This window comes from Pristiophorus japonicus, chromosome 15, assembly GCF_044704955.1.
Source record: "Pristiophorus japonicus isolate sPriJap1 chromosome 15, sPriJap1.hap1, whole genome shotgun sequence".
NCBI lineage: Eukaryota > Metazoa > Chordata > Chondrichthyes > Pristiophoridae > Pristiophorus > Pristiophorus japonicus.
This window is the reverse complement of record NC_091991.1, coordinates 181,696,175-181,719,570: the sequence shown is the minus strand read 5'-3', so window position 1 is coordinate 181,719,570 and position 23,396 is coordinate 181,696,175. Positions and strand designations below refer to the sequence as shown.

Below are 23,396 nucleotides of genomic sequence, written 5' to 3'. Positions count from 1 at the left end.
TGAGATGGAGCTGTACCCCGGGTTGTGTGATGGAGCTGTACCCCGGGTTGTGAGATGGAGCTGTACCCCGGGTTGTGTGATCGGGCCGTACCCCGGGTTGTGTGATGGAGCTGTACCCCGGGTTGTGAGATCCAGCTGTACCCCGGGTTGTGTGATCCAGCTGTACCCCGGGTTGTGTGATCGGGCCGTACCCCGGGTTGTGAGATCGGGCTGCACCCCGGGTTGTGAGATCCAGCTGTACCCCGGGTTGTGTGATGGAGCTGTACCCCGGGTTGTGAGATGGAGCTGTACCCCGGGTTGTGTGATCGGGCTGTACCCCGGGTTGTGAGATCCAGCTGTACCCCGGGTTGTGTGATCCAGCTGTACCCCGGGTTGTGTGATCCAGCTGTACCCCGGGTTGTGAGATGGAGCTGTACCCCAGGTTGTGTGATCCAGCTGTACCCCGGGTTGTGAGATGGAGCTGTACCCCGGGTTGTGAGATGGAGCTGTACCCCGGGTTGTGTGATCCAGCTGTACCCCGGGTTGTGAGATCCAGCTGTACCCCGGGTTGTGAGATGGAGCTGTACCCCGGGTTGTGAGATGGAGCTGTACCCCGGGTTGTGAGATGGAGCTGTACCCCGGGTTGTGTGATCCAGCTGTACCCCGGGTTGTGAGATGGAGCTGTACCCCGGGTTGTGTGATGGAGCTGTACCCCGGGTTGAGAGATGGAGCTGTACCCCGGGTTGTGAGATGGAGCTGTACCCCGGGTTGTGAGATGGAGCTGTACGCCGGGTTGTGTGATCCAGCTGTACCCCGGGTTGTGAGATGGAGCTGTACCCAGGGTTGTGTGATCCAGCTGTACCCCGGGTTGTGAGATGGAGCTGTACCCCGGGTTGTGAGATGGAGCTGTACCCCGGGTTGTGAGATGGAGCTGTACCCCGGGTTGTGAGATGGAGCTGTACGCCGGGTTGTGTGATCCAGCTGTACCCCGGGTTGTGAGATGGAGCTGTACCCCGGGTTGTGAGATGGAGCTGTACCCCGGGTTGTGAGATGGAGCTGTACCCCGGGTTGTGTGATGGAGCTGTACCCCGGGTTGTGAGATGGAGCTGTACCCTGGGTTGTGAGATGGAGCTGTACTCCGGGTTGTGAGATGGAGCTGTACCCCGGGTTGTGTGATGGAGCTGTACCCCGGCTTGTGTGATGGAGCTGTACCCCGGGTTGTGAGATGGAGCTGTACCCCGGGTTGTGTGATGGTGCTGTACCCCGGGGTTGTGAGATCGGGCTGTACCCCGGGTTGTGTGATGGAGCTGTAACCCGGGTTGTGAGATGGAGCTGTACCCCGAGTTGTGTGATGGTGCTGTACCCCGGGTTGTGTGATCCAGCTGTACCCCGGGTTGTGTGATCCAGCTGTACCCCGGGTTGTGTGATCCAGCTGTACCCCGGGTTGTGAGATCCAGCTGTACCCCGGGTTGTGAGATCCAGCTGTACCCCGGGTTGTGAGATGGAGCTGTACCCCGGGTTGTGAGATCCAGCTGTACCCCGGGTTGTGAGATGGAGCTGTACCCCGGGTTGTGAGATGGAGCTGTACCCCGGGTTGTGAGATGGAGCTGTACCCCGGGTTGTGAGATGGAGCTGTACCCCGGGTTGTGTGATCGGGCCGTACCCCGGGTTGTGAGATCCAGCTGTACCCCGGGTTGTGTGCTCCAGCTGTACCCCGGGTTGTGAGATGGAGCTGTACCCCGGGTTGTGAGATGGAGCTGTACCCTGGGTTGTGAGATCCAGCTGTACCCCGGGTTGTGTGATCCAGCTGTACCCCGGGTTGTGAGATCCAGCTGTACCCCGGGTTGTGTGATGGAGCTGTACCCCGGGTTGTGAGATCCAGCCGTACCCCGGGTTGTGTGATGGAGCTGTACCCCGGGTTGTGTGATGGAGCTGTACCCCGGGTTGTGAGATGGAGCTGTACCCCGGGTTGTGAGATGGAGCTGTACCCCGGGTTGTGTGATGGAGCTGTACCCCGGGTTGTGAGATCCAGCTGTACCCCGGGTTGTGTGATGGAGCTGTACCCCGGGTTGTGAGATGGAGCTGTACCCCGGGTTGTGAGATGGAGCTGTACCCCGGGTTGTGAGATGGAGCTGTACCCCGGGTTGTGTGATGGTGCTGTACCCCGGGTTGTGTGATCCAGCTGTACCCCGGGTTGTGTGATCCAGCTGTACCCCGGGTTGTGAGATCCAGCTGTACCCCGGGTTGTGAGATCCAGCTGTACCCCGGGTTGTGAGATGGAGCTGTACCCCGGGTTGTGTGATGGAGCTGTACCCCGGGTTGTGAGATCCAGCTGTACCCCGGGTTGTGTGATGGAGCTGTACCCCGGGTTGTGAGATGGAGCTGTACCCCGGGTTGTGAGATCCAGCTGTACCCCGGGTTGTGAGATCCAGCTGTACCCCGGGTTGTTAGATGGAGCTGTACCCCGGGTTGTGAGATGGAGCTGTACCCCGGGTTGTGAGATGGAGCTGTACCCCGGGTTGTGAGATGGAGCTGTACTCCGGGTTGTGAGATGGAGCTGTACCCCGGGTTGTGTGATGGAGCTGTACCCCGGGTTGTGTGATGCAGCTGTACCCCGGGTTGTGTGATGCAGCTGTACCCCGGGTTGTGTGATGCAGCTGTACCCCGGGTTGTGAGATGGAGCTGTACCCCGGGTTGTGAGATGGAGCTGTACCCCGGGTTGTGAGATGGAGCTGTACCCCGGGTTGTGAGATGGAGCTGTACCCCGGGTTGTGAGATGGAGCTGTACCCCGGGTTGTGAGATGGAGCTGTACCCCGGGTTGTGTGATGGAGCTGTGCCCCGGGTTGTGAGATGGAGCTGTACCCCGGGTTGTGAGATGGAGCTGTACCCCGGGTTGAGAGATGGAGCTGTACCCCGGGTTGTGAGATGGAGCTGTACCCCGGGTTGTGAGATGGAGCTGTACCCCGGGTTGTGAGATGGAGCTGTACCCCGGGTTGTGAGATAGAGCTGTACCCCGGGTTGTGAGATCGAGCTGTACCCCGGTTTGTGAGATCCAGCTTTACCCCGGGTTGTGAGATCCAGCTGAACCCCGGGTTGTGAGATGGAGCTGTACCCCGGGTTGTGAGATGGAGCTGTACCCCGGGTTGTGTGATGGAGCTGTACCCCGGGTTGTGAGATGGAGCTGTACTCCGGGTTGTGAGATGGAGCTGTACCCCGGGTTGTGTGATGGAGTTGTACCCCGGGTTATGAGATGGAGCTGTACCCCGGGTTGTGAGATGGAGCTGTACCCTGGGTTGTGAGATCGGGCTGTACCCCGGGTTGTGAGATGGAGCTGTACCCCGGGTTGTGAGATCCAGCTGTACCCCGGGTTGTGTGATGGAGCTGTACCCCGGGTTGTGAGATGGAGCTGTACCCTGGGTTGTGAGATCGGGCTGTACCCCGGGTTGTGAGATGGAGCTGTACCCCGGGTTGTGTGATGGAGCTGTACCCCGGGTTGTGTGATGGAGCTGTACCCCGGGTTGTGAGATGGAGCTGTACCCCGGGTTGTGTGATGGAGCTGTACCCCGGGTTGTGAGATGGAGCTGTACCCCGGGTTGTGAGATGGAGCTGTACCCCGGGTTGTGAGATCCAGCTGTACCCCGGGTTGTGTGATGGAGCTGTACCCCGGGTTGTGAGATGGAGCTGTACCCCGGGTTGTGAGATGGAGCTGTACCCCGGGTTGTGAGATCGGGCTGTACCCCGGGTTGTGTGATGGAGCTGTACCCCGGGTTGTGAGATCCAGCTGTACCCCGGGTTGTGAGATCCAGCTGTACCCCGGGTTGTGTGATGGAGCTGTACCCTGGGTTGTGAGATCCAGCTGTACCCCGGGTTGTGAGATGGAGCTGTACCCCGGGTTGTGAGATCGGGCTGTACCCCGGGTTGTGAGATGGAGCTGTACCCCGGGTTGTGAGATGGAGCTGTACCCCGGGTTGTGTGATGGAGCTGTACCCCGGGTTGTGTGATGGAGCTGTACCCCGGGTTGTGTGATGGAGCTGTACCCCGGGTTGTGTGATGGAGCTGTACCCCGGGTTGTGTGATGGAGCTGTACCCCGGGTTGTGTGATGGAGCTGTACCCCGGGTTGTGAGATGGAGCTGTACCCCGGGTTGAGAGATGGAGCTGTACCCCGGGTTGTGAGATGGAGCTGTACCCCGGGTTGTGAGATGGAGCTGTACCCCGGGTTGTGAGATGGAGCTGTACCCCGGGTTGTGAGATAGAGCTGTACCCCGGGTTGTGAGATCGAGCTGTACCCCGGTTTGTGAGATCCAGCTTTACCCCGGGTTGTGAGATCCAGCTGAACCCCGGGTTGTGAGATGGAGCTGTACCCCGGGTTGTGAGATGGAGCTGTACCCCGGGTTGTGTGATGGAGCTGTACCCCGGGTTGTGAGATGGAGCTGTACTCCGGGTTGTGAGATGGAGCTGTACCCCGGGTTGTGTGATGGAGTTGTACCCCGGGTTATGAGATGGAGCTGTACCCCGGGTTGTGAGATGGAGCTGTACCCTGGGTTGTGAGATCGGGCTGTACCCCGGGTTGTGAGATGGAGCTGTACCCCGGGTTGTGAGATCCAGCTGTACCCCGGGTTGTGTGATGGAGCTGTACCCCGGGTTGTGAGATGGAGCTGTACCCTGGGTTGTGAGATCGGGCTGTACCCCGGGTTGTGAGATGGAGCTGTACCCCGGGTTGTGTGATGGAGCTGTACCCCGGGTTGTGTGATGGAGCTGTACCCCGGGTTGTGAGATGGAGCTGTACCCCGGGTTGTGTGATGGAGCTGTACCCCGGGTTGTGAGATGGAGCTGTACCCCGGGTTGTGAGATGGAGCTGTACCCCGGGTTGTGAGATCCAGCTGTACCCCGGGTTGTGTGATGGAGCTGTACCCCGGGTTGTGAGATGGAGCTGTACCCCGGGTTGTGAGATGGAGCTGTACCCCGGGTTGTGAGATCGGGCTGTACCCCGGGTTGTGTGATGGAGCTGTACCCCGGGTTGTGAGATCCAGCTGTACCCCGGGTTGTGAGATCCAGCTGTACCCCGGGTTGTGTGATGGAGCTGTACCCTGGGTTGTGAGATCCAGCTGTACCCCGGGTTGTGAGATGGAGCTGTACCCCGGGTTGTGAGATCGGGCTGTACCCCGGGTTGTGAGATGGAGCTGTACCCCGGGTTGTGAGATGGAGCTGTACCCCGGGTTGTGTGATGGAGCTGTACCCCGGGTTGTGTGATGGAGCTGTACCCCGGGTTGTGTGATGGAGCTGTACCCCGGGTTGTGTGATGGAGCTGTACCCCGGGTTGTGTGATGGAGCTGTACCCCGGGTTGTGTGATGGAGCTGTACCTGGAGCTCTCCACTGATAGACCGAGTGTTGCACTGATTGTGAATTCTACCCAGAAGCTGTCAATGAAACCTCCGCCCAGCAACACCCGCGTGCCGCTTCCTTCTTTCAGCCCCTGGTCAGCTTGTCTGAGAGTGACCACCCACACACGGTCCGAGCAGAGGCAGTGCATAAACAAGCAAAGACTTGCATTTATATAGCGCCTTTCACGAACTCCGGACGTCCCAAAGTGCTTTACAGCCAATAAAGTACGTTTGAAGTGAGGTCACTGTTGTAATGTGGGAAGTGCAGCAGCCAGGTTGTGCACAGCAAGCTCCCTGTGATGTACTGGTGACCGAGACCGCCAGCTTCTCTGACTCAAGGTTATCGGCAGGTATAGAACTTATTCTGTCCTCCAGGCCTGTATCAGCAATCTCAGCACAGCCCAGGGAGGGAAACTGGGAGGTCCTGGTCAGTGAGCTGCTGGATAAATCCGGTGACCCATCGGGGGGATTTGGTCCAAAAAGCTTTCAATGAGAGTCTCTAAAGGTGTTTCTTGGTGTGAATTTCAGGACTGGATTTACCATGTCTTGTCCTACGAGAGGGATTCAGCGAGCAGTGTGACCGTGAACAGGTGAGTTCCCAGGGTTAGCCGAGTATTGGGGTCCCTGCTCCCACACCCCAAAATATATTTGGAACATTGCGGACAGGACTCTGAGCTTTCGAACACTTGTTACCCTGCGCTTTCGAACACTTGTTACCCTGCACTGGTAACCCGCCTGGGAGCTGTGAGGAGCAGACAGTCAGGACTGCACGCTCCATTGTACAGCTCAAACCTACAGATTAGGCTTTTCAACAGCTTGCATTTATATAGCACCTTTCATGACCACCAGATGTCTCAAAGTGCGTTACAGCCAATGAAGTACTTTTGGAGTGTAGTCACTGTTGTAATGCAGGAAACACGGCAGCCAATTTGCGCACAGCAAGCTCCCACAAACAGCAATGTGATAATGACCAGGCAATCTGTTTTTGTTAGGTCGATCGAGGGATAATATTAGTCAGGACACTGAAATAGTGCCACGGGATCTTTCAGGTCCACCTGAGCCAGTGGACAGGGCCTCGGTTTAACGTCTCATCCGAAAGATGGCGCTCCCTCAGCACTGCACTGGAGCATGAGCCGAGATTTTTGTGCTCAAGTTCCTGGAGTGGGACTTGAACCCACAACGTCCTGACTCAGAGGCGAGGGTGCTGCCCACTGAGCCACGGCTAACATCATAATGTAGAAAAACATCCCAAGGTGCTGCGCAGGAGCGATATTAAAAACTGACGGCCAAGGTTGAGAGTTCACTTAATTGGGGGGGGGGGGGGGTGGGGGAGGGGGAGTCCAGCACAAGGTGTATAACCTTAAAATTAGACCTTGGGAAAATGGAAAATAATAGAGTTTAAAAGATATACTGGAGCGTTGAGGAGGCAGGTAACAGACACCACCACAACACGGAAGTGGGCAGAATATACGAGAATAAAACTGTCCAAAATAGCATTTAATCGTGACTTTAACTGTTTTATAGGTCAAGCATCCTGAAACTAAACCTTTATTTCCAAGAGATTAATTACAGAATGATACAGGAGGAGCCCGCTTTGACAGTAAGTTCCCACGGGGCACATCGCTCTTTGCAAGCTTCATCCCTCCCCTGGGATCGGAGGGCTTCACACATCATTTGCAGAGTACGTGTGCAGGTGGCTCTCACGGGGCGTACCAACCCAGACACACACGGGGCGTACCGTCCCAGACACACACGGGGCGTACCGTCCCAGATACACACACACACGGGGCGTACCGTCCCAGACACACACGGGGCGTACAGTCCCAGACACACACGGGGCGTACCAACCCAGACACACACGGGGCGTACAGTCCCAGACACACACGGGGCGTACAGTCCCAGACACACACGGGGCGTACAGTCCCAGACACACACGGGGCATACCGTCCCAGACGCGCACACACACGGGGCGTACAGTCCCAGACACACACGGGGCGTACCGTCCCAGACGCGCACACACACGGGGCGTACCGTCCCAGACGCACACACACACGGGGCGTACCGTCCCAGACGCACACACACACGGGGCGTACCGTCCCAGACGCACACACACACGAGGCGTACCGTCCCAGACGCACGCACACACACGTGGCATACCGTCCCAGACGCGCACACACACGGGGCGTACCGTCCCAGACGCACACACACACGGGGCGTACCGTCCCAGACGCACACACACACGGGGCGTACCGTCCCAGACGCACACACACACGGGGCGTACCGTCCCAGACACACACACACACACACACGGGGCGTACCGTCCCAGACACACACACACACACACACGGGGCGTACCGTCCCAGACACACACACACACACGGGGCGTACCGTCCCAGACGCACACACACACGGGGCGTACCGTCCCAGACACACACACACACACACACACGGGGCGTACCGTCCCAGACACACACGGGGCGTACCGTCCCAGACACACACGGGGCGTACCGTCCCAGACGCACACACACACGGGGCGTACCGTCCCAGACACACACGGGGCGTACCGTCCCAGACACACACACACACACGGGGCGTACCGTCCCAGACACACACGGGGCGTACAGTCCCAGACACACACGGGGCGTACCGTCCCAGACACACACGGGGCGTACAGTCCCAGACACACACGGGGCGTACCGTCCCAGACACACACACACACACGGGGCGTACCGTCCCAGACACACACGGGGCGTACAGTCCCAGACACACACGGGGCGTACCGTCCCAGACACACACGGGGCGTACAGTCCCAGACACACACGGGGCGTACCGACCCAGACACACACGGGGCGTACAGTCCCAGACACACACGGGGCGTACAGTCCCAGACACACACGGGGCGTACCGACCCAGACACACACGGGGCGTACAGTCCCAGACACACACGGGGCGTACAGTCCCAGACACACACGGGGCGTACCGTCCCAGACACACACACACACACACACGGGGCGTACCATCCCAGACACACACGGGGCGTACCGTCCCAGACACACACGGGGTGCACAGTACCAAATGAGAGTGAATTGTTCCCTTTTAGCAGATGTGGGAGGAGATTCAATGGGTGGGGAGGGTCCATGATAGGGGAGCGTGTACATGGGGTGATGGTGCAAATGGCCTCTTCACGTTCCCTGTGTAATTTATACCGTAAGAGCAAGCTTTTGCCGATGTTTCTCTGACTCTGTTCCAGATTGATTGGCTTCCCTCCAAACTGGGCGGCCAGTTTGGGTTCTGGATGGGCGGGTCCATCCTGTGCATCATTGAGCTGACCGAGATCATCATCGACTGCCTGTGGATCACCGTAATCAAGGTGGTGAGGTGGTTCTCGGAGCGTAGGTCCCGTCGAGCTCGGGGGCAGCGGCCCGACCCTCTGCCAACCGTGGCCCAGTCGACCGAAGGCCATACCAACCCTGGCTTCCAGCCGGAACCCACTGAGGCCCGTGCAGAGAGGCCGTGTGCCCTGGCCATCCCGGGGACGCCCCCTCCTCAATACGACTCACTCCGCATCCACCCGATCAACCATGGTGCCAAAACTTGGGACTGTGGCCAGAGTTAAAAGGGGTGTTTCAAGCCACGTTCTGCAGATGTCGGTGGTGGACCTCCCAACGGGCTCGAGAAAGAACATTCACCACCTTATTGAAATGTAGTCACTGTTGCAATGTAGGAAACGCGGCAGCCGATTTGCGCACAGCAAGCTCCCACAGACAGCACTGAGATAAATAACCAGACAATCTGTTTTAGTTGGTTGAGGGATAAATATTGGCCGGAACACTGGGGATAACTTCCCTGCTCTCTTAGAATAGTGCCATGGGATCTTTTATGTCCACCTGAGAGGGCAGACAGGGGCCACGGTTTAATGTCTAATCTAAAGGTCGGCACCTTTGACAACGCAGCACTCCCTTCAGCATTGAAGCATCAGCCTGGATTATGGGCTCAAGTTTCTGGAAACATAGAAACATAGAAAATAGGTGCAGGAGTAGGCCATTCGGCCCTTCGAGCCTGCACCATCATTCAATAAGATCATGGCTGATCATTCCCTCAGTACCCCATTCCTGCTTTCTCTCCATACCCCTTGATCCCTTTAGCCGTAAGGGCCACATCTAACTCCCTTTTGAATATATCTAACGAACTGGCCCCAACAACTTTCTGTGGTAGAGAATGCCACACGCTCACAACTCTGGGTGAAGAAGTTTCTCCTCATCTCGGTCCTAAATGGCTTACCCCTTATCCTTAGCCTGTGACCCCTGGTTCTGGACTTCCCCAACATCGGGAACATTCTTCCTGCATCTAACCTGTCCAGTCCCATCAGAATTGTATTTGTTTCTTTGAGATCCCCTCTCATTCTTCTAAATTCCAGTGAATACAAGCCTAGTCGATCCAGTCTTTCTTCATCTGTCAGTGCTGTCATCCTGGGAATCAGTCTGGTGAACCTTCGCTGCACTCCCTCAATAGCAATAATGTCCTTCCTCAGATTAGGAGACCAAAACTGAACACAATATTCCAGGTGAGACCTCACCAAGGCCCTGTACAACTGCAGTAATACCTCCCTGCTCCTATACTCAAATCCTCTCGCTATGAAGGCCAACATACCATTTGCCTTTTTCCACGCCTGCTGTACCTTCAATGACTGATGTACCATGGAGTGGGACTTGAACCCACAAACCTTCTGACTCAGAGGTGAGGGTGCTGCCCACTGAGCCATGTATGACACTATATTGAATGTAGTGAATATTGACTATATTGAAAGTACATGATATTGTAGTTTGACATATTTAACCACAAATATACTTCAAATCTTGATGGATTGAACAGGGATCCAGGCTAATTTTAAAAATAAGGGTTTTTAAAACTCGCTTCGAGAGAATTTAAAAAAATATTCATTTGTTGTAAACGTGCTATTGAAAAAGATGAAAATAAATGAGTATTCCAAAGTGTTTGACACAGTGTGTATCTTGTGGGTGCCAACATTGCAGAAACTGCTCACAGCCGTGGCAAGTTTGGGGGATACCAAACCGAGCTGGGCATTGCCAGAACTAACCACAACGTTCCCGCAGTGCACGGATTGTCCGCACGGGCAGGGCGCTGGGTTTGATTCTGGAGATCATCTCCCAATGTGGCAAGTTGGATTTGCTGAATGTGGTCATTTCTGAAACAGCACCAGGAAAAATTATCCCAAAAAAGTGCCGGATTGTCGTAAAAAATCCAAACTGGTTGACTAACGCACTTCAGGGAAGGAATCCTGCCAACCCCTATCTGGTCTGGCCGACCTGGGACTCCAATCCCATGATTCACGGCTCAATCTAACGTCCCATGAAAGCCACTCAGTTGCAGAAACAGCCACATTTTCCAGGACCAGCAATAAATGCAATCCAGACCCTGAATGCAAAGTTTAGCTGGAAGGGTAGCACAGTGGTTAAGTTACCGGACCAGTAATCCAAAGGACCAGACGAATGATCCAGGGACACGAGTTCAAATCCCACCACGGGAGCTGGGGAATTGAAATTCTCTCAATTAAATAAATCTGGAACTAAAAGCTAGCATCAGTAAATACTGACCATGAAATTATCGGATTGTCAGAAAAACCCATCTGGTTCAATAATGTCTGCCGTCCTTGTCTGGTCTGGTTGACTCTGAAATGGCCTAACAAGCCACCCAGTTGTAAAAAAACCTCTACGAGAAACAATACGAATAAAACCAGATGGACCATCCAGCATCGATCTCGGCACTGACTTTGGACACAACGACGACACAGCCAGCACATCTACCCTGCAAAATCCTCCTCACCAACACCTGGGGACTTGTGCCAACATTGGGAAAGCTGTCCCACAGACTAGTCCAGCAACAGCCTGACATGGTCAGTCACACAGAATCATACCTTTCAGCCAATGTCCCAGACTCCTCCATCACCATCCCTGACAGGACAGACCCACCAGGTGATACGGCACAGTCGGGAGGGAGTGGCCCCGGGAGTCCTCAACATTGACTCCGGACCCCATGAAGTCTCATGGCTTCAGGTCAAGCATGGGCAAGGAAACCTCCTGCTGATTACCACCTACCGCCCTCCCTCAGCTGCTGAGTCAGTACTCCTCCATGTTGAACATAATTTGAAAGAAGCACTGAGAGTAGCAAGGGCACAGAATGTACTCTTGGTGGGGGCTTAGGGCTCAGTAACACCACTACTGGCCGAGTCCTGAAGGACATAGCTGCCAGACTGGGCCTGCAGCAGGTGGGGAGAACCAACACGAGGGGAAAAACCTACTTGATCTCATCCTCACCAATCCACCTGTTGCAGATGCATCTGTCCATGACAGCATTGGTGGCAGTGAGCACCGCACAGTCATTGTGGAGACAAAGTCCCGTCTTCATACTGAGGACACCCTCCGTCGTGTCGTGTGGCATTACCACCGTGCTAAATGGGATCGATTCAGAACAGATCTAGCAGCTCAAAACTGGGTATTCATGTGACACACTGTGAGCCATCAGCAGCAACAGAATTGTATTCCATCACAATCTGTAACCTCATGGTCTGGCATATCCCTCATTCTATCATTACCACAAGCCAGGACACCAACCCTGGTTCAAAAAGGAGTTGTGAAGACCGTGCCAGGCAATGAAAATAAAGAAAGAAAGACTTGGATTTTTATAGTGCCTTTCGTGACCACCGGACGTCTCAAAGAGCTTTACGGCCAATGAAGTACTTTTGGAGTGTAGTCACTGTTGCAATGTAGGAAACGTGGCAGCCAATTTGCGCACAGCAAGCTCCCACAAACAGCATTGTGATAATGACCAGATAGTGTTTTTTTGTTACGTTGATATCTCCAACAAGCGAGAGTCTAACCACCGTCCCTTGACATTCAATGACATCACCATCGTCGAATCCCCCACCATCAACATCCTGGGGGGTCACCATTGACCAGAAACTTAACTGGACCAGCCACATAAATACTGCGGCATCAAGAGCGGGTCAGAGGCTGGGTATTCTGCGGTGAGTGTCTCACCTCCTGACTCCACCATTTACAAGGCACCAGTAAGGAATGTAATGGAAGCTTGACACGATCCAGGACAAAGCAGTCGCTTGATCGGCACCCCATCCACCACCTTAAACACTCCCTCCCTCCACCACCGACGCACTGTGGATGCAATGTGTACCATCTACAAGATGCACTGCAGCAACTCGCCATCATTCCATCATAGGCAGTCCCTCGAAATCTAAAAGTGAGTTCTCAGGTGACTGTACAGTCCAATACGGGAATTACAGTCTCTGTCACAGGTGGGACAGATAGTGGTTGAGGGAAAGGGTGGGTGGGACTGGTTTGCCGCACGCTCCTTCCGCTGTCTGCGCTTGGTTTCTTCGGCAGCACCCCTCAAACCCGCGACCTCTACCACCTAGAAGGACAAGGGCAGCAGGCACATGGGAACACCACCACCTCCACGTTCTCCTCCCAGTCACACACCATCCTGACTTGGAAATATATCGGCCGTTCCTTCATCGTCGCTGGGTCACAATCCTGGAACTCCCTCCCTAACAGCACTGTGGGAGCACCTTCACCACACGGACTGCAGCGGTTCAAGGCGGCGGCTCACCACCACCTTCTCAAGGGGCAATTAGGGATGGGCAATAAATGCCGGCCTTGCCAGCGACGCCCACAACCCGTGAACAATTAAATAAAAACAAAATCTGAAGTTCAACATCAAGCAGGTTGCTAAAATCTGACTAATGGAATTGTTTACAGCTCCGATACCCCATCAGGCAGAAAGGTTCAGGGGTCAATCTCTGGCCTGTGTTGAGTTAGCCAGGGTAGGCAATGCTACAATTGGCTTCAGGATGCTCTGGTTGTGGAGGGAAATCAGCCTGATGGCCATTGAGCAACCACTCCTGTACGTGTGGGGATCAGGGAGGGGAAGAACTACATGGGTTGGCCTAACATCCACCGCAGTCACACATTGGGTCAAGAGTCTAGGCCAATATATCAATAATCGATGCATCAGAAAAGTAATGGATGGCATCCCGTGGACCCACACCTGATTCAGGAGACGAGGGGGAAACTGGAAGTGAAAGAAGTTGAATAAAATCTGTTCTACTTTTAAGGTTAGGGAGGAACCAGAGTCGGATTGTGCTGGAACTTAACTGACACCAGAAACCAGTTTCCACCCACATCCCAACCCCTCCCCATTTTTTCATACCTTTGTGGAAAGCTACAAGATGCCATGACATAATAGCAGGACTTTGAATTGTGAATGCTTCCTACCTGGGACAGGGCATGAGGTGATGAATGATGCACGACCAGGCTGAGAGTGAGGTCAGAGGAACTCAAGTTCTAGAAACTCGGAATAAAATCATTTACCTTTACATCCCAATTCAAATAAATTTGTTACTTTTTAAGTTATGAACAAATTCACAGCTGGGAAATAGGACAATAACCCACTTGGTTTGCCCAATGAAACCATCAAACCTGCCAATTTAGGTGCAGTTTAGTTCTAGAGTAAAACTTCCTCTACACTGTCCCATCAAACATTCCCAGGGCAGGTACAGGGGGTTAGATACAGAGTAAAGCTCCCTCTACACTGTCCCATCAAACACTCCCAGGGCAGGTACAGCAAGGTTTAGATACAGAGTAAAGCTCCCTCTACACTGTCCCATCAAACACTCCCAGGGCAGGTACAGCACGGGTTAGATACAGAGTAAAGCTCCCTCTACACTGTCCCATCAACCACTCCCAGAGCAGGTACAGAACGGATTAGATACAGAGTAAAACTTCCTCTACAATGTCCCATCAAACACTCCCAGGGCAGGTACAGCACGGGGTTAGATACAGAGTAAAGCTCCCTCTACACTGTCCCATCAAACACTCCCAGGGTAGGTACAGGGGGTTAGATACAGAGTAAAGCTCCCTCTACAATGTCCCATCAACCACTCCCAGGGCAGGTACAGAACGGATTAGATACAGAGTAAAGTTCCCTCTACAATGTCCCATCAAACACTCCCAGGGTAGGTACAGGGGGTTAGATACAGAGTAAAGCTCCCTCTACAATGTCCCATCAACCACACTCCCAGGGCAGGTACAGAACGGATTAGATACAGAGTAAAGCTCCCTTAACACTGTCCCATCAAACACTCCCAGGGCAGGTACAGGGGGTTAGATACAGAGTAAAGCTCCCTCTACACTGTCCCATCAAACACTCCCAGGGTAGGTACAGGGGGTTAGATACAGAGTAAAGCTCCCTCTACACTGTCCCATCAAACACTCCCAGGGCAGGTACAGGGGGTTAGATACAGAGTAAAGCTCCCTCTACACTGTTCCATCAAACACTCCCAGGGCAGGTACAGCACGGGGTTAGATACAGAGTAAAGCTCCCTCTACACTGTCCCATCAAACACTCCCAGGGCAGGTACAGCACGGGGTTAGATACAGAGTAAAGCTCCCTCTACACTGTCCCATCAAACGCTCCCAGGGCAGGTACAGGGGGTTAGATACAGGGTAAAGCTCCCTCTACACTGTCCCATCAAACACTCCCAAGGCAGGTACAGGGGGTTAGATACAGAGTAAAGCTCCCTCTACACTGTCCCATCAAACACTCCCAGGGCAGGTACAGGGGGTTAGATACAGAGTAAAGCCCCCTCTACACTGTCCCATCAAACACTCCCAGGGCAGGTACAGGGGGTTAGATACAGGGTAAAGTGGCCTAGCAAGCCCTTCAGTTGCATCAAACCACCTGCTCACGCCAACTGGCGATGGGCAACAAATGCCGGTCTCGTCAGCAATACCCACATCCTGAGAGTGAATTTAAATTAACCGAAGGATTTGTAGCACAGGAGGAGATAATTTGACCCACCACTCCTATGTTGGCAGTAGTCTTCACATGGACCCATGTTGGATACGATCGAAATTGTATCAGGTCGCTAATAAGAGACTTAATCATGTTGCTGCTACACATTTTGGGCTTGGCAGTAGCCTGCGTTCCCACAGCTGACAGAGCCTTTTCTGCAGTCATTCAACCTGAAAGAGATGGTTTCATTAACAAAAGGTGGCAATACATCCTCTCCACCCTCAGGCAGAAGGAACACCAAAAGGATAACACCCCACCGACAATTACACTAAAGGCTGACTGAGTACAGGTTTCACCTGGATCCAGCTGGCCAGGACTTGGGCTCAAAGTCCTTGCAACAGGTCTGGAGCTATTCTGCGTCTGTGAACTGACAGTGAGGCTGTGAAGGAAGGTAGGTGTAATTATCGCTGTGCATAGCACAGCCGCCCAGTCAATTGTGTCTGGCTGCTTCTCGGTGGTTGAGAGAGAAGCCGAGTCAGGAAGCTGCCTGCACAGCTGGAATATCGCGCACTGCTCCCAACAGCTGGGCTGGAAGAAAGCAAGCAGGCCATGCAACGGGTTTACACTGTGTCCACTGGCAGGAGGGTCGTTAACCAGAGGACACAGATTTTACATCATTGGCAAAAGAACCGGGGGGGGGGGGGTGGTGTGTGCAATGGGGAGAATTTTCTTTACCCAGCGAGTTGCTGTGATCTGGAATGTGCTGCCTAAAAGGGTGACGGAAGCAGATTCAATAATAACTTGAATAATTGCAAAAAAAAAACTTCCAGGCCGACAAGGAAAGAGCTGCGGGAGTGCGACTAATGGGATCGCTCTTTCAAAGAGCCAGCACGGGCACAATGAGCAGAATGGCCTCCTTCTGTGCTATATCATTCTATGCTGGATGTCGGCAAAATATATCATCAGGAGACGAGCTATTTATTATTCAGTTACCAAGAGTGGGAGTGCTTCCCTCACTCATTGAATATATTTAAGGCGGAGATAGACAGATTTTTGAGCGATAAGGGAGTCAAGGGTTATGGGGAGCGGGCAGGGAAGTGGAGCTGAGGCCAAGATCAGATCAGCCATGATCGTATTGAATGGCGGAGCAGGCTCGAGGGGCAAAATGGCCGACTCCTGCTCCTGTTTCTTATGTTCCCGGTTTGCTCAGTGAGCTGTAGCAGCAGTATACGGACCAGGATGGTCCCAGGGTTTGGTCACCCGCCCTGCTGTGAGTTAACTGGTTACCGCCCGCTCCACATGGTAAATCGGGAGGGGATAATCAACTCCTAGCCTCTTTTCCAGCCACCTCTGTTGGAACACGTGTGTGTGGATGTTGGATGAGGGCAGGATCGGGCACGGATACGATTTAAGAACATAAGAATTAGGAGCAGGAGTCAGCCATTCGGCCCCTCGAGCCTGCTCCACCATTCAATGAGATCCTGGCTGATCTGATCTTGGTCTCAACTCCACTTCCCTGCACTGTCCCCATATCCTTTGATTCCCGTAATATTCAAAAATCTATCGATCTCGAATATACTCGAGCCTCCACAGCTCTCTGGGGCAGAGAATCCCAAAGATTCATAACCCTCTGAGTGAAGAAGTTTCACCTCATCTCAGTCCTAAATGGCCGACCCCTTATCCTGAGACTGTGACCCCTGGTTCGAAACTCCCCAACCTGGGGAAACATCCTCCCTGTCAATCCCTGTAAGAATCCCTCTTACAATCACTAAGATTTCCCACACAGCTACATAGCCTTCTGACGAGGACCGCCCAGAATCTGGATGGAACCTAGTAGTGGAGGGTGCCTGGGCCGTACACCAGCAAGGTAAAAACACCATCCTGACATGTGGGGAGGAACATTTGAGGATGATTTAAAAACAAGTTGTAGGTAGAAAATAGAGCTACGGTCTTTAGCTTTTGCAGTGACTGGCTGACACCAGCTCCCATGACACTGCCCCATCAAACACTCCCAGGGCAGGTACAGCATGGGGTTATATACAGAGTAAAGCTCCCTATACACTGTCCCATCAAACACTCCCAGGGCAGGTACAGCACGGGGTTATATACAGAGTAAAGCTCCCTCTACACTGTCCCATCAAACACTCCCAGGGCAGGTACAGGGGGTTAGATACAGAGTAAAACTCCCTCTACACTGTCCCATCAAACACTCCCAGGGCAGGTACAGCACGGGGTTAGATACAGAGTAAAGCTCCCTCTACACTGTCCCATCAAACACTCCCAGGGCAGGTACAGGGGGTTAGATACAGAGTAAAGCTCCCTCTACACTGTCCCATCAAACACTCCCAGGGCAGGTACAGCACGGGGTTAGATACAGAGTAAAGCTCCCTCTACACTGTCCCATCAAACACTCCCAGGGCAGGTACAGGGGGTTAGATACAGAGTAAAGCTTCCTCTATACTGTCCCATCAAACACTCCCAGGGCAGGTACAGGGGGTTAGATACAGAGTAAAGCTCCCTCTGCACTGTCCCATCAAACACTCCCAGGGCAGGTACAGACCCAGAGCCGAAAAGAATACAATAGGCATGAAAAGTTATGGAGCCTTAGTTCAGGTGCTGCTCTCTAGATGCAGGGAGTGTCAGAGAGAGAGAGAGAGTGAGTGAGTGAGAGTGCGAGAGAGCGAGCGAGAGCGAGGGAGCGAGAGAGGGAGTGCGAGAGAGTGTGTGAGAGCGAGAGTGCGGGAGATGAAGTGTGTGAGAGAGTAGAAGGGAGACAGCCACTCAGAGCTTGGTGGCAGAGAGAAAAGACAACTGTCAAGCGAGCTTTCTCTTGTCTTTTCTCTTAACGGGCACAGACACGATGGGCCGAATGGCCTCCTTCAGTAATTTTCTATGATTCGTGCATCAGTGGCAGGGAGCAGGTATCGAAACCAGGAGTCAGTATAATCGATAAAACCTTTCCATGGGAGATCGGAAGCACAGGGAGACAACATATTTTGGAATCACGTCGCCGGTATTTTTATTTTAGAATAATTTTTTATCAATTTCATAAACAGGGTAGACAGAGATTTGCCAGCGGGGAATAGTATACAAAAGGTCAGCTTTTTACAATTCAATCAGCAGCACAGATACGGAGTGGATGGCGGGGTGCGGGGGAGAGGGGAGGGAGAGATACTTTGCAAGGAACAGAAATTTCCTCAATTATCTGTGGAGACACTAAGACTGAGCTGAGGGGGCAATAAATCATAAATAGACGCTAAGGTTAAAGAAATGAAGAGTCAGGATTGGTTGGTTGAAAGGCATTTGATGTGAGAATACCCAGAGGGAATGAAGATAGAATCTTCAACTCCAGCAGCTGGTGACCCACAATAAGGGAGAAAGAAAGACTTGCATTTCTATAGCGCCGTTCACGACCTCAGGACGTACCAAAGCGCTTTACAGCCAATGAAGTACTTTTGGAGTGTAGTCGCTGTTGTAATGTAAGAAACGCAGCAGCCAATTTGCGCACAGCAAGCTCCCAGAACAGCAATGTGATAATGACCAGATAATGTTTTAGTGATGTTAGTTGAGAGATTAATATTGGCCCCAGGACACCGGGGAGAACTCCCCTGCTCTTCTTTGAAATAGTGCCACGGGATCGTTTACATCTGCCTGAGTCAGCAGACAGGACCTCGGTTTAACGTCTCACCCAAAAGACGGCACCTCCGACAGTGCAGCACTCCCTCGGCACTGCACTGGAGTGTCAGTCTAGTCTCTGGAGTGGGACTTGAACCTTCTGACTCAAGGAGTACAACCCACTGAAGCCCCAGCTTGCACCCAATTCATTAACTGAAGTGTTTTGGGGTGTCTTTCCGTTAGTGCCTGGCTGCCTCAGCACTCCCTCTGTCAAAGCAGAGGCCAGGAATTCACACTGTGGGGAACCAGGACATGATCCCACAACAAGCTGCCGACACTGGGAGACAAAGGTCAGCTCTGAAATAGTTCCACTTAACACATCACAATAATTGATTCAACAAAAAAGAAAACACATAAGAATATAAAACGCCCGAGAACCCCCCACCATCCATCACCAACGATCGCAGCCCATGCAAACCTCAGCCAGTTACACCGTGCGGCTGACCCGCGAGTATTCAACTCCTTACAGAATCACGCAGGCTCGTCCCACCGTGGTCCGATGTGGGTGTGGAATCTCCCTCAATGCGACTCTTTTGATCAGCCTCGGTGGGGAGGCCCGGGGCCATGGGTTCAGCCTCTGTAACTTCCTCCTTGTCTCAGCGAGCGAGGCGACTCGGGTCACTGCAGTCCCGTGCGAGGCGGTGACTTCACACAACGTCACAAACTCCTTCCTGAACATTCCTTCAACGTTCAGTTATTCCCTGTCATGCCGGTTCCACACCCCCCCTCCCCACCCCCACAGGAGGTTTTGACGGTGCCAGGGTGAGCAGTGGGCGGGGGTGCCTGGATAGTGAGCAGGGGGGGGGGGGGGGGGAGGGGGGGCGTGGAAGAGAGAACGGGGGGGACTGCGAATCGAGGCTGGGGCAGGTACTCGGTGCCTATAACTATCAGAGAACTTCCAGCATTGGGGGGGGGTCCCTGGATAGTGAGTGGGGGCGGGGGGCTGGGACTGCGAATCGAGGCTGGGACAGGTACTCGGTGCCTATAACTATCATTGGGGGGGGGTCCCTGGATAGTGAGTGGGGGCGGGGGACTGGGACTGCGAATCGAGGCTGGGACAGGTACACGGTGCCTATAACTATCATTGGGGGGGGGTCCCTGGATAGTGAGTGGGGGCGGGGGGCTGGGACTGCGAATCGAGGCTGGGACAGGTACTCGGTGTCTATAACTATCAGAGAACCACCACCTGAACCTTCCGACAGGCGAACACGGTGCATCCCAGCAGGAGGATGGATCACTCTCAGCAGTTGCTCCGCCAGCCAATCAGAAGTAGAACACCCCTCGAGCACCAGAATGAAGGACAGACTTTGTCTGCGAACAGTCGAACAGTGTATTGGCACCATCGCTGTGTGAGCAGGAGGGCCAGTCAGTAATGGATGTTCCTCATGGTTGTGATGGCACTGGTCAATCTCCGGGGGAGGCCCTTCACTGCCTGCCGGAAGACCTCGGGCTTTGCTTTCAGGGCTGTCAGGATCTGTTGCAGAGTACGGGAAGGCTGCAGGCCCAGAGCGTCCATGACATTGCTGAGGTAATCTGGGAACGGAAGAAACGCAACCTTCCGTTAAGAACTCCATCGCAAAGCTCGCCCAACAACAGCAGCACCCAGCGCAGAACAGCTTCAAGGTGAAAAGAGGAGAGAAGATGGCCTAAATGGAGAGGTTGTGGTTAAGTTGATTTTTATTCATGGGATGTGGGCGTCGCTAGCATTTATTGCCCATCCCTAAATGCCCTCGAGAAGGTGGTAGTGAGACACCTTCTTGACAACGGAGGGTCTCGTTGGGCCATTTCAGAGGGCAGTTAAGTCAACCACATTGCCATGTGTCTGGAGTCACATATCGGCTAGACTGGGTAAGGATGGCAGATTTCCTTCCCTAAAGGACATTAGTGAACCAGATGGGGTTTTACGGCAATCTGGTAGTTTCACGGTCACCATTACTGACACTGGCTTTTTAAATCCCAGATTTATTTAATTAACTGAATTTGAAGTCACCAGCTGTGTTGGGATTCAAACCCTTGTCTCCCGATCATTAGTCTCGGCCTCTGGATCCCTGGTGCAGTAACTTTACCATCGTGGTACCATTCCTATTGTCACACCAACCTTGGGTTGTAAATGATTGTCGGTGAATAGGAGACTGGCGGTGGTGAGGAGCTCAACAATTCTAAGGTCATGGGTAAGAATGGTTCTTGTTTCCAGTACAGTCAGGATATTGGGTGGAGGAGGAGTGTAACAAATGGGATTTTTGATGATTAGGAGAAATGAAAGTTCAGAGAAACTTTCCTTTACAGAGCGGTGGTGAAGACCAGGAGATTGGATCACCAATTTAAAGAGCAGGCAAAGGCACAATAGGCCGATTGGCCTCCTGCGCTTTAAGGTTCGATGATTCTACTACTGGCCATAGGAAGGTCAATGATACACAAATACTTCTCCCAGCTTATGTTACACCTACCGATATCTGTGGCGAGTTGTTTGGTTGCGTGTGGGGTGAGCTCTGGGATCTGCAGAATGGATTCGCAGTAAGTATGCATTGTTGCCCTGGCAATGGAGCCCAGCCAATAATCAGCCATGTTGTCCAGCTCTGGCAGCTCATCCCCTGCGAGAGATTCCAAGCATTCAAGGTAAGCCGACAGACAAACCCCATCTGTAAATGAGCCCAAACCGAAAATCCCCACGCCATTTTACAGCTTTACCCACTCTTCATTTATTGCTAATGAGTGCTGAACTACCAGCAGTCCCTTCTCCATAACCCTGGCCGCTCCAGACCCCATCACTCCAACCGTTCCCCCTTGGCCTTCCGTCAATATCCTCCATAAACTTTAACTTCTCCAGAACTTGTGTAATTGTACCCAGTCCCCCGCTCACTCATCACCTCACTGACCCCCTCACCCTTCCCTCACCTCACCAACCCCCCACCTCACCCATCACCTCACTGACCCCTCCCTCACCCTTCCTTCACCTCACCAACCCCCCCCTCACCCATCACCTCACTGACCCCCCTCACTCTTCCCTCACCTCACTGACCCCTCCCTCACCCATCACCTCACCGACCCCTCCCCTCACCAACCCCACCCTCACCCCACCAACTCCCCCCTCACCCATCACCTCACTGACCCCTCCCTCACCCTTCCTTCACCTCACCAACCCCACTCTCACCCATCACCTCACCAACTCCCCCCTCACCCACCACCTCACTGACCCCTCCCTCACCCTTCACTCACCTCACTGACCTACCCTGGGTTCTTGCTCCCCGCCTCCCAAATGCATCCAATTTAAAATCCTCAGCCTAGTCTTCAGTTCCCCCCTACAGCCCTGCTCCTCTCTACCTCTACAACATTCTCCAGCCTCGCATTCATTTTACAACTGAGTTACTGTGCCCCCCCCACTCCTCGCCCCACCATCAGTGGGGGAGTTTCGGCCTCGGCCCAACTCACTCGGACTCCCTCCCTAAACACCTCTGCCTCTCTCGTCCATGTTCTTCAAAAACTCTGCTCCAACCCATCTTTTCCATCGACCCTCACTCACCTCTCCTCAAAGGCTTGGCTTCCGTTCCTTATTATTATTTCTGTGAAGTGCCTTTGGGTGTTTTTTGTCCGTTAAAAGGTGCTAACAAAATGCAAGCTGCTGTTGTATTTGTGAAATTAGGAACTCGGTGGAGACTATCTTAAAGTTTGTTGCAGTTAAGGATTTCCATATGGTCAGGATTAGAGTCAAACTCAAGCCCCTGAATAATACCCAAGGCCCCTTTTAAGTAGTACTCGTGGATACAGGCCTAGCCTTTGAGTATTGGGAGGCTGCAAAGAGGTTACTCATGGGGACCCTATATCCTCCGCTCTGATCTGGATATTGTGTCGATGCTGAAGATGTACACATGATCAGGCAGTCAGGGTACAAAGAAACAGAAGCCTGGTTGTTTTACATAGGAACAAGGAGGCCACCATTCTGCCCCTCGAGCCTGCTCCTCCATTCAATTAGATCATGTGTCTGTTCCTCAACACCAATCACCCGCCTTTGCTTCACATCCCATGATAGCCCTACAACAACAACCTGCATTTATATAACGCCTGTAACATAATAACACGTCCTAAGGCACTTCACAGGAGCATTATCAAACAAAATTTGACGCCAAGACACGAGATATTAGGGCACAGGTAGGTTTTAAAGAGTGTCTTAGAGGCGAGAGAGGTAGAGAGGCAGAGAGGTTTTGGCAGGGAGTCCAGAGTTAAGGGCTGAGGCAGCTGAATGCACGGCTGTCAATGGTGCAGAGATGAAAATTGGAGCTGCACAAGAGGCCAGAATTGGAGGAGCGCAGAGATCTCGGAGGGGTGCCGCACCAGAGGAGGTTACAGAGATAGGGAGGGGGCGAGGTCATGGAGGGATTTGAAAACAAGGATGAGAATTTTAAAGTCGAGGCGTTGCTTAACCGGGAGCCAATGTAGGTCAGCGAGCACAGGGGTGATGGGTGAGCGGGACTCGGTGCGAGTTAGGACACGGGTCAGCAAGCACAGGGGTGATGGGTGAGTGGGACTCGGTGC

General features: G+C 53.3%; 2 protein-coding genes across 2 annotated transcripts in view; one reads left to right on the top strand and one right to left on the bottom strand.

Moving 5' to 3' along the window:
* The window catches only part of LOC139225810 (amiloride-sensitive sodium channel subunit gamma-like), a 54,004-nt gene extending 45,025 nt beyond the window's left edge, over positions 1-8,979 (top strand). Inside the window, exons 22-24 of the mRNA XM_070856655.1 lie at positions 5,892-5,953; positions 6,888-6,963; positions 8,614-8,979. Coding sequence (XP_070712756.1) covers positions 5,892-5,953; positions 6,888-6,963; positions 8,614-8,979 — 504 coding nt within the window. The remainder of the gene's footprint in view (positions 1-5,891; positions 5,954-6,887; positions 6,964-8,613) is intronic.
* A 9,206-nt stretch (positions 8,980-18,185) lies between these two features.
* The window catches only part of cog7 (component of oligomeric golgi complex 7), a 52,802-nt gene continuing 47,591 nt past the window's right edge, over positions 18,186-23,396 (bottom strand). The window contains exons 17-18 of the mRNA XM_070901453.1: positions 21,314-21,457; positions 18,186-20,399 (exon numbers count right to left, since the gene is read on the bottom strand). Coding sequence (XP_070757554.1) covers positions 20,233-20,399; positions 21,314-21,457 — 311 coding nt within the window. The 3' untranslated portion in view covers positions 18,186-20,232. The remainder of the gene's footprint in view (positions 20,400-21,313; positions 21,458-23,396) is intronic.